An 11,041-nucleotide genomic window follows, 5' to 3' on the forward strand; every position below is an offset into this window, starting at 1 on the left:
GGCATCCTGTTGAAAAATCATGAGGCAAAACACAGTCAAGCGGGGATGAAACATTTATTTACCCTTATTAAAAGTTACAATAAAACCATTAACATCTTTAAACGATAGCAAAATAAAGAGAACAAAAAGAAAAAAATATTGGCCAAAACATATGTACAGAGACAAATTGCAGATAAAAAGCTCACATTTTGTACACAATCCCAACCCCGGCATCATTAACTGTGAATGTGAACACTGCAAGACTCAAAGCTTGAAATGTGGTTTTAGCCAGAAAAGAAAAAATGCAAAAAAAACAAAAAACACCTTTCCATCTCCCCTCCTAGGATTTCACTTTTCTATACAGAGCACAAAATACTTGAAATTTGGGGGTAAAAACATAGGAATGTAGAATTCTAAAAATTAAGATCATTTGAAACGTTTATGTGTCCATATAACAGTCATTTCGAGTGAAGGAGATGGTCTGCCCTGCTCCATAACCGTTGTCGAGTTTTAGATCCCAAAACGATGAGAAAAGGGAGAAAAAAAATGAAAATGTTATAGGGCTGCCACGCTGTAAAGAGGATGCGTCTCCATGAATTGGGAAAATAAGTCAGTATTCCTGATTCGCTCCACATCCAATCCATTACCTTTCCCCCACCACGCCATTCCCCATGTGTACCAGGAGGGGGGGGGGGGGGGGGGGGGGCGACGCGTGCCAACACTTTTCTTTTCATCACGAGAAGGCCCGGTGAGATTCCGTCAGTCGAAGAACTTAATAAAATAAAAATAAAGGCAGTGAACTGGTGGTTGAATCAGCAGACGTGATATATATCCTTCTTTTTTTATTTGTCTTCTTTTGTAGTTTTGTTTAGAACTTTAAAGAACGTGGCACGGGTCTCTCATATATATATATATATATATATATTTATATATACTTTAATCTTGGAAAAAAAACAATAAAATCAGTTCTCGGTTGCCGTGTGGAGTGGAGGACAACGGGGGTCACTCCGCCTTGGCCTCGACCTCGGAGGCCTCGGCGGGGGGCGTCGTGACCTGGGCCTCGGTGGCGGGGGCCTCCTCTGTGGGCGGGGCCTCAGCCTCCTTGGTTTCCTCCTCGGGGGCCGCGGGCGCTGCCGCCGTTTCCACCGCCTCGGGCGCTGCCGCCGCCTCCTCCTCCTCCTTTACCTCGGCGACGACGGGCGTCTCCTCTTTGGCTTCCGTGGCGTGGCCGTTCTCCTCGGGCTTGCTCTCCTCCTCCGCCGTGGGAGAGGCGACTGCGGCGGCCGCCGCCTCCTCCTCGCTGGGCTTCTTGCTCTTCTTCAGGTTGATGCCCTTGAACTTGAAGGAGTTCTTCAGGGAGAACTTCTTCTTCTTCTTGCCGTCCTTGGCCGCCTCGCCCTCCGCCTTGGCGGCCTCGCCCTCGGCGGCCGGCGCCGGCTCGATGGCGTCCGTCTCGCCGCCCTCCTTGGCCGGCTCGGCCGTGCCGTTGCCGTCCGCTGCGGCGGCGACGACGTCCGCGGAGACGTCGCCGTTGGTCTTCACGTGTCCGTTCTCCTGTTGACAAAAAAATAAAAAATAACTCATTAGTTCGGTCCCATTTCGGTGACAAAGGTTAGCAAACACTGGTTTGACTGGGAGGGGGTCTACTATAGAGCAAGAGGACACAGTGATATTGGGTCAATTTAAGAAGCAGATGCTTCAGTCACATTTTTTTTTAAGTCAAGGAATGGCGCTTGGAACAGGTCCAACCCAGCAGCTGTTCCTTGCACGATCCTTTCGCAGCCACATGAGGGCAGTCGCGGCGCATGGAAACGGACACGGCAGGCAAAGCTGCTTCGGAACAAAGGAAACCCCGTGACGCCTACTTGCTGCTGCCTTTCATTTCTTCTATCTATCTATCAACTGTAATGCATGATAATACAATCTGACCCCATTGGTGAACAGATATTCCCAAATGGACAAAGCCAAAGTACTAACCCATTTTAAGCCGACCCAGTCACAAATGCCTAGAGTTAGTTAGTCATTTGATCGTCTTTTATAGTTTCAGCTGAAACCATTTAGATCCGACAACAAAGCATTAAATAACAGGAGTCTCTACATCCGTTTTACGGACGCAAAATAGCAACGCGTTCGTTTGTGCTTTGTCCTCATGTTGGATCATAGCAGTGACCGTGGCCTTCTCAAAAACAACAGTCTAGTGCACCCCCCCCCAAAAAAATTTAAGTGGTTAAAACCAAATTCCACTCGCTTGCCGAAAATAACAAATTCCTCCTCAAGCCGAAATGAGTTATTTTCGGCAAGCGACATCGCATCTTATTTTTTTTACTGTAGGGAAAGGAGAGCGCTTGCTTGGTCTGCATCACCTCGGCAGAATGCGCTCTCATCGCATCATTTGCACCGTTTCCCCTTTTTCCATCTTTTGTTCGTTCGACGAGCGGCAGTCTCAATTAAACCCAGTTAACGCACACAGCATTTATAATAAAAAAATAAAAAAATAGCATCGAGCGTTAAAAGGGGGGGATGTCAAATAAACGAACCACTAGTCTAGACTAGACATTAATAACAAAATGGGTACGAATGTTTGCATACATGTGTAGGTAGGTAGAACATGCAAGCTTAATCGTATAGTCGGCCGGGTGGGTAGGAGCCATGATTATTTACCGGTTATATTTACTGGATAAGACAATAAGCAGGTGGTTAATTAATTGATTCGTTGGCGTTCCTATTTTCCACGCAAAGCTTGGTTTATCTGCTTTAAAAAAAAAAACACAATCAATCGGCGCCGTGCCAACGCAAAGCCAGCCACCACACCACGCCAGAAGTGGGCGTTGGGTGCCATGTGTGTGCGGATGATGATGATCAGTCATCAAATCAGGTAGAATAGCCAAGGCCTGTTTTGTTTGTTAAAAGTTCCTTTTACCTGTCCGTTTGTTTTCACAGCTGCGGGGTCCGCGGCAGCAGCGTTCGCCTCCACAGCTACTCCACCTCTGGACAAAGCAGCTCCCATTTTTTTCCTCTTTAAACAACAACAACAAAAAAAAAAGCAAAAAAAAAAAATCTAAATCTAAAAGAAAAAGCTCGAAATGGGGGATGAGTTTAGGTAAAAATCCAGTCTCGGGGCCGGAGGGGGGATTTGAAGATCTTTTGTTTGGGTTTTTTTTTTCCCCAAAGAGAAGAAAAGAAAAAAAAAAGGACAGAATCCGAAATGAACGCCCTTTATTTTATCCTTTCCCCTGGCGTAGTGTGGAACTGGAAAGCGAGAGAAGAGACGGTCGCCTTTTTGTTGTGAGCGATGATCCTCTCACAGACAGCAGCTGAGCTCCAATTGAAGAATGCCTGGGCTACAAGTGTGTGTATTTCAACCGCGCCTCAAAAATACAGTCTAGTCTCCACCCTATGGGCGTGGTGAGCGCTGTTCGTCCAATGGCCTGCCGTGGGTTGAACCCCCCCACCCCCCCCACCCCCACCATGTCCCTGCTGCAACAATCAGTCGACACAGTCGCTCTCTCAAACAAACTGTCTGGCACTGTTGTTGTTGTCCAATGTCCAGGCTCATTCTTTTTTGTCTATATATATATATATATATATATCCTATCTGCGACTCTTCCTCTTCTTAATGAACTAATTAAGCATGAAGCGCACTCGCTGCAAACTTTAGGAAAAGTTAACGTCACAAGAAGAGAGTCACTCAGTCACAGTCAGTCACAGACAGACAGACAGAACGATGCAGGAGCACAGCCGGATGATGAAACATCAGATTCATATCCGAGTCGACGACACACCAATCATCGTCTGAAGATGCACAGTAAGCCCATATGATGTGTCATATGAATGAATGCGCCATCTAATCTTTTCAGAAACGTGTAAATCATCCGATTTATAAAACTTAAATACATTTGACTCATGAGTCCTTAAGAGTTTAGGGAGAGGGGGAGAAGATTGAAAGTCACGTCAATCAATTCCCTTTCATGCTCTACATAATATGACATGAGGTGCTTCTTTCTAAGAGTCGAGTTATTACTTCTTACATAAATCCACACGGCCAGGATAGCAGCGGTCGGTGAACTTGACGGTGGCACTGACCTTGATGACAGAGACTGACAGAGAGAACAGGGAGGACATTGAACATTATAGCCCGCGGTCTCATCACTATAGTCCAGTTCTCCAAGTTCTCCAACTATAGTCAACTCCCACACCACTCTATAGTACAGCCATGATGACATGGCATTTCCCTCATGCGACCGTGCAACGTTTAATTGGCGGATTCATTGGTCTCCCCTCATGTGACTGCCGAGAGGAGATCAAAGGTCATATGTTTTAAGTCTGGAGAGTTTATGAGTGCGGGCCAAGTATAGTGGACCACTAGTCATCATGGGGGACGGGGGGGACGGGGTGAACGACAGGGTCACCTATGTGTCGCGGGGGGGGGGCCCCGCACCACGGATGTTTCGCCAGTCCAATAAGCCCCCGGAAGGGGGGCGGCTCACCCGTGCATGTGAAATGTCGGGGCTGCCTGCCCCCGTCTTCAAGTCATTAACGTTGAATCTGGGGGACCTTTAACCGTATACTAACTATATCCATCCTTTCCTGCCCTGGCGCTGCTATATACTACAGGCTACCATGTCTCTGATGAGATGATGAACCCGGGGGGGGGGGGTTTATTCAGGAGGAAGAAGAAGGAACTCTCTGTGCCTGTCATGTTTATAAGGCTTCATTAAGTGAAATTTATGATTTCCTCTTGTTTAAAGCCACCACAGAGCCCTTTCTTCTGAGCCTCCCTGTTAAAATGAAAACTCTTTTTGTGCCGGGGTCCATGTGTCTCTCTGCGACTCTCAGGCCTCGGCACCCCCCCCCCCCCCCCCTAGACCCCCACTCCCACCCACACACACACGCACACATACACGCACTTTGGTTCAATGACACACACACACGCACACGCGCGCGCGCACACACACACATCTCACCGTCACAGCCATGGTATGTATGGCATGCAATACGCTGCCCCAGAGGATGATCTGTGTCTCCTTTCAGCGGGCTGAGCTTCCCAGAGTGCAGTAGTCCGCCCTCGGGGGGGGGGGGGGGGCTCGGGGGGGGGGGGGCTCACATTCCTACACCACCACCACTCCCTCCCACCATTTATGTTGTAAAACTCTTCAAAAAAAAAAGAAAAGGAGAAAAGAAAAGAAAAAAAAGATATGGGAGAAAAGAGAGCAAACGTTCAAAAGATGTTCAGAGAATGAGCCTGATCTATCACACACACACACACACACACACACGCGCGCGCGTGCGCACATGCGCGTGCACGGTCTTTATCATACTAAACGGCGCATACCACAATCATGCCTTTGGAATGCCTCGTTGCCGTGTGATGTGGAGTGTGATTTCATATATATATATATATAAAAGGCCCCATCGCATATATATTAAAAGGTCGGCTTTGTTCCCGTATAGGCCTATATTGTCCGGCATGAAATAACATGTTCTCTCTCTTTTTTTTCTTTTTTTTTTAATAGGATGTCTCAAAAGGAGATGTCGCTCCACCTGCCAGTCTACACTATACAGATACCTCCACATTCCTGCCGTGGGCCACAACCTGCCCTGAGATTCAGACGGGCGGACACACATATACAGTAAGACAAGAGGTTCCCATACAGTGGGGTCTTGAGGGAGTTCCAGGGGGTGGAGAAAATAGAGTCCAGCGACACTGGTATGAAAAGCTCCGCTCCACTGTCCCAATTCTGACCTGGCACCCATTTTGGTGTCGGCATCATGTCGTGCTTTAGCTATTTAAAAAATAGCAGATCTACAAGCTCATATCGCGCCACCGAGTGGCGCGATACGAGCTTGTAGGTCTGCTATTTTTTGAAAAATCGAAGACACTTTTAGAATCTGATCTCAGGTCTAGAATGGGTTAATAATGAAACTGTCAGGATGTAATAGACATTTTTTAGAATCTGATCTCAGGTCGGAATGGGCTATGGTGTGTTGATTCAACGTTTCGATCACTGGGATCTTCTTCTTGAAGATGTGGAGCAGTCGTGGAGCTGAGTTTTTCATACCAGTGTTGCAGACTCTATTTTCTCCCCTCTTGTACTGCCTTTCGTCCAGCACCTTTGGCTAGAGCGGAGGTGCGTGCTCTATTTCCTTTGTTAGTTCCAGGGGGAGCCCAGCTAAAAAATGATAGTTTGTAACCAAATGGACCCTTGTGGGTCTGTAACTCTGAGAGTGTACAAATGGAACCAAATGGACCTGCTAGGGTCCATTTGTATATTCTCAGAGTTAAATTGGCATTGATTTTACAATATAAATTGGGGGGGTGTCTCAGAGATGGAAATGCCATTCATTTAAATGGGGGTCTGTAGAGTAATATTCGTGTCAAACTGTGTGTTCTCTTAATGGGGGTCCCTGACCCTGGCATATCTCTTCAAATGGGACTCAGCAGGCACATTTGTGTCAATTCGGGGGTCCTTGACGTGAAAAGGTTTGGGAACCAGTGCAGTAAGAAACATTTAAACTATTAATCTCAAAGGAAATTCCGGAATGCTGTCATGCAAGCCCTTTTCCACTGACCAGGGTTGAACCGGTTCAGTTATTTCCCCCCCCCGTCTAATATTGAACCAGTTCAGGGTGTTTCCACTGAACAGGAATTGGTTAAGAACCCTAAAAGTTGGTTTGGAACTCGAACCCCAAAACAATGGCCGCCGTTTCTGTGGACCAGTTCTAGAACCAAAGTTATTCTTGTGGAAAAGGACACACGCACACACACACACATATGCACGTGCGCGCGAGCGAGCGAGAGCGCACACACACGAGGCCTGCGTCTCCTTGTGAAAAGTCTGTGGTTGGAGGACTTCCTCTGGCCTCGACCTGCCTAGTTACCGATGTCAAGTTCAACATGGCACTTCATCTCCTTCTCACACCCTTTTTCTTTGTTTTGTTTTTTTCCCCGAGCCTAGCAGTCAATGCCTCCGCTTATGCGTCTGGCCATATTCCATGTCCCTGGAAGACACATAGACAGGATAAGCTCCCAAATCCACTAAAAGACTCCATTGTCTCTGTCAGCGCGAGCCAGCTGATGAGCAGCGCAAGCAGAGAAGGGCGGAGAGCGACGTGCGGAGGGGAATTATACACAGGGGCACGGGTGCATTTTCAAAATCGCACATTCACAAGCTCACAATGTGCCGCAACTCACACTCAATGTTGTGAGCTCGTAGATAGGCAAATTTCTTTTTTTTGCCATTTTCCGCGACACCGTTATACCCGAATAAAAGGGTCAAGTGGTTAATCAGACTAATCATTAGTTGATTATTAAAATCAATGTGACTTTTTGGCATTGATTCATTGATATATATATATATATATATACTTTACGTTAAGTTGTTTTGTTTTCCAAGAAAACATACTCAATTATTCCGATTGAATTGAAAAAAGCAATCGATAGAATAATCGCTATAAAGGAATGAATTGATCCTGTCGTTTTTTCAGCCATATAGACCGGAGAAACGGGCCGTCTCCCGGAGTCCCTTTTATGGAGGACGGGACAAAGTTGTGTTTGATGGAGTCAACCTTGAACAGATCACATCATCAGTTTGATGAATATGTGATGTCCCAGGGTCCCATACTTAAAAACAATTCATGCATACAGAATCGCTTCCTGTCCTCTTGGAAAAGGATGACTAGAACATGTTTTGCGGCGCTGCACAGCCAAATACCACAATACCAGGCTCATGAATAGCATCTTCTTTATTATGTGAGAGTTATCAGAGCCATGGGAATGTGTACACATCCTATGGAAAATTGTTCACGTCGACACAGTTTCATTTCATTGCGTCGTCAATGTACAACAGAAGTCGACGTTAAAAACCCAGCATCGAGCGCGATTACACGCGCGCCGACTCGAGCGAGCACATTTCCATTGAGTCCTCGTCTGATTTCTAAGGAGAATCGGCCGCAAAGCAGCCATCCTCGTTGCCAATGAATAGCGAAGCGTAGGTTTGGAAGAAAACGCCTTTGTGATGCAAATTAATTCAAACAACTGGCTTATTGACTGCGAACAGGCCCTCGCCAGCAGGCACCCAACAAAGCCACACATGGAAGAAGACATGTTGTAAAGACGTATGTGTAATTGCTGTGGCCGCATGGGGGACTGTGTGTGTGTGTGTGTGTGAGGAGGAGAGAAGAGTGAGGAGACAGTCACTCACTGATGCCCTTTTCCCCTTTTCTCCTTCGTACACACAGTGTTTTGTATTTGTAGAATAGATGACATTGAATACATAGGACTTAGGACCACAATGGAAACAAGTTCCCGGGACTTTTTTGGTGTGTGTATAATGTCTGTACCTCGTGCTGTTTACATTTCTGACTAATGAAGTATACTCGCTCTCAGTCAGTTAATCAAATGGAGGAGGAGGAGGAGGAGGAGGACGGTCGCTGCTATCTGGAGGTTGGGTGTTTTGTTTTGGTCACACGCGGGCCGACTCCACAGAGACCTGTGTGCCGACGTGTTTCTCGGCTCATCGATGAAGTGCTCTTGCATGAAGGGGCACAATGGGGGTGCATACTTAGTTCAGACTATAGTCATGGGTTAGACCTGCGGTTAAGGTTAGGTTTAGGTGGGCATGCCCCCGTGGGAGGTTATAGGTTTATACTAAGGGTGAGGGTTTGAGATAGGTTGTATAGTTGTGTATAGGACTAATGACTGGTCTGACCAAATGACTATAGTCTAAACCAAAAACTGTCTAAACTATAAGTACTGCACCCGACACAACCCTCCCCTCAATTATTGAAGAAAACTCATGAACTCATATCAGCTTGCGTGTGTGCACACACACACATTCCTGACCCCGTCTCGTGTCTTCTCTCTCTCTCTCTCTCTATCTCTCTCTCTCTCGTCTAGTTGCCTATAGAAGAGGTGGCAGACATAATCAACGTGGCCCTCCCCCCCCCCCCCAACGCCGCCGGCGCGCACACACACACACACACACACACACAGACGTGCCGTGGGGAGTGCGGCGGTTACCATGGCAACTGCTTCATCCGTCGTCGTCCACGTATCCAGGAGGAGCCGTCCGTGTTACGAGGAGACCTGACGCTCGGTAAGAGAACCCACAAGGGCGGGGACTGTCTGTCTCTGTGTGTGTGTGTGTGTGTGTGTGTGTGTGTGTGTGGTGCTGCTGGCTGTGCTGGGCTTGTTTTGTTGACATCACTGAGAAGAAGTGTAGGTCGTGGTGGTGGTATAGTGGCTTTTTGTCGGTGTCAAACAGCCTGTCCCCGTGACAATGCGCTATAGGCCAGACCCCCTGGGAGAATGCTGAGGTCTGCACCTATGACCATCAGCGTCCAGTGCTTCGCGCGCTGGTTTTGCCGCGCCCGAGGCCGCGCTATATATACTACATACGCTGAGTCTCGATCCCGTGAACTTGTGGTCCCGAAGGCGAGAGCTCTATCTATGCCGACTGAGCTATATACCAGACGCAAAGATCACTGTGACTCCCGTGCCGTGACTCATTATGACTACCATGCCATGCACGGCTGCGAACCCCTTTACCCACCCGCCTGCATCTTATCTTCATTTTCTCTTATAGCATTCTGTCTCTCTCTCTCTCTCTCTCTCTCTCTCTCTCTCTCTCAATTAACCCATTCTGACCTGAGATCAGATTCACACGAGGTTTCCGCCGGACACACACTGGTCTGATGAACCCATTCTGACCTGAGATCAGATTCTAAAAATGTCAAGTCGTTCTTTTGATTTTTCAAAAATAGCAGACCTACAAGCTCGTATCGCGACACTCGGTGGCGCGATATGAGCTTGTAGATCTGCTATTTTTAAATAGCTAAAGCATAACATGATGCTGACACCAAAATGGGTGCCCGGTCAGAATGGGTTCAATTCAATTCAATTCAAAGGGCTTTATTGGCATGAGAAAACACACGTCTACATTGCCAAAGCAGAAAGAACTATGCAACAACACTGCAATGCAATCAAAACAAAAAACTATGTGCATTTGAAGGTCAGAATCTTCAATAGATAAACGTCTACGTACCAAGATCACTCGATGCAGGTATATAGTGCAGGAATATACACAATGGCTATAGTCTTTAGGCTGGTTGTGTTCCATTTGATATCCTTCTCCTATCACAGCAACTCGCACATCTTGCTGCTGTGTGTTTGCACATTGTCGTACTTCGCCCAGCAGATATGGGAGTTTTTTTTGTCATTGGTCATGTTTTCAAAATCTCCGTGAGGGAGTGCAACAAACCATGTACAACCCAGATTCGGCACAAACAAGGGACTAAATTCTTTTCGCTCCTATGCCACCAAAATGTGGAACGCCCTACCAACAGTCATTAAGACATGTGAATCCCTTGACTCCTTCAAAACCGCTCTCAAAGGGCACCTATACGGATGGCTGCAATTCGAAACTGGCCTCTGTAAAATCTGAATCCCCCCCACCCCCCCACCCCATTTTCCCTCACTGTATATTGTATCTTTTCCCTTTTTTGCTTCCCATTATGATGAATTACTGTTCTGTTCTTTAGCTACATAGAAATGTCTATTTGTATGTCTCTAAATGTTTGTATGTCTTTAAATGTTTTGATGAATTGAACAATGTGGACCCTGTTGTAAACAAGTGTAATGCTTAATTGGGTCGTCCACTCACAGTTGACAGTCTTTGTATTGAGTTTGTGCTTAAAATGTACTGTAAATTCTACAAACTGTTAATAAATATTTCAATCAATCAATCAATGGTTGTGATCTGTGCAGGATCTCTCTCTCCCTCTCTCTCTCTCTCTCTCTCTCTCTCTCTCTCCCTCTCTCCCTCTCTCCCTCTCTCTAGTCTCTGTTGGCTCCGGGTTCGGCTCTTGGCCCCATGTGTATACTGTAGGTATTTAGGCGTGGAGATCATTATATGCAAATCCCGCCCAAAACGTCCCTTGTTTGCCTCTATTGCCACAACACTGAAGGCGAGAGTGAACCAATTACCATTTAAGACTCGCCTGTTCACACTATCCGCAAGACGCCACGAGATCAAAACAGATGGCCAGAGCATAACAAAGGAAG

General features: G+C 46.8%; 1 protein-coding gene across 1 annotated transcript; it reads right to left on the minus strand.

The window, feature by feature from the left end:
* Positions 1-37: 37 nt before the first annotated feature.
* LOC310877400 (MARCKS-related protein 1-A-like) lies at positions 38-3,310 on the minus strand. The gene is made up of 2 exons (XM_083791232.1): positions 2,900-3,310; positions 38-1,533 (listed from the first exon to the last, which is right to left on the minus strand). Exons 1-2 carry the CDS (start codon positions 2,984-2,986, stop codon positions 982-984), a joined length of 639 nt encoding a protein of 212 aa, XP_083647358.1. The 5' UTR covers positions 2,987-3,310; the 3' UTR covers positions 38-981.
* Between the last annotated feature and the right edge of the window lie 7,731 nt (positions 3,311-11,041).

This window comes from Protomyctophum parallelum (genome assembly GCF_964188405.1).
Source record: "Protomyctophum parallelum genome assembly, chromosome: 20".
In the NCBI taxonomy this organism is placed as follows: Eukaryota; Metazoa; Chordata; class Actinopteri; order Myctophiformes; family Myctophidae; genus Protomyctophum; species Protomyctophum parallelum.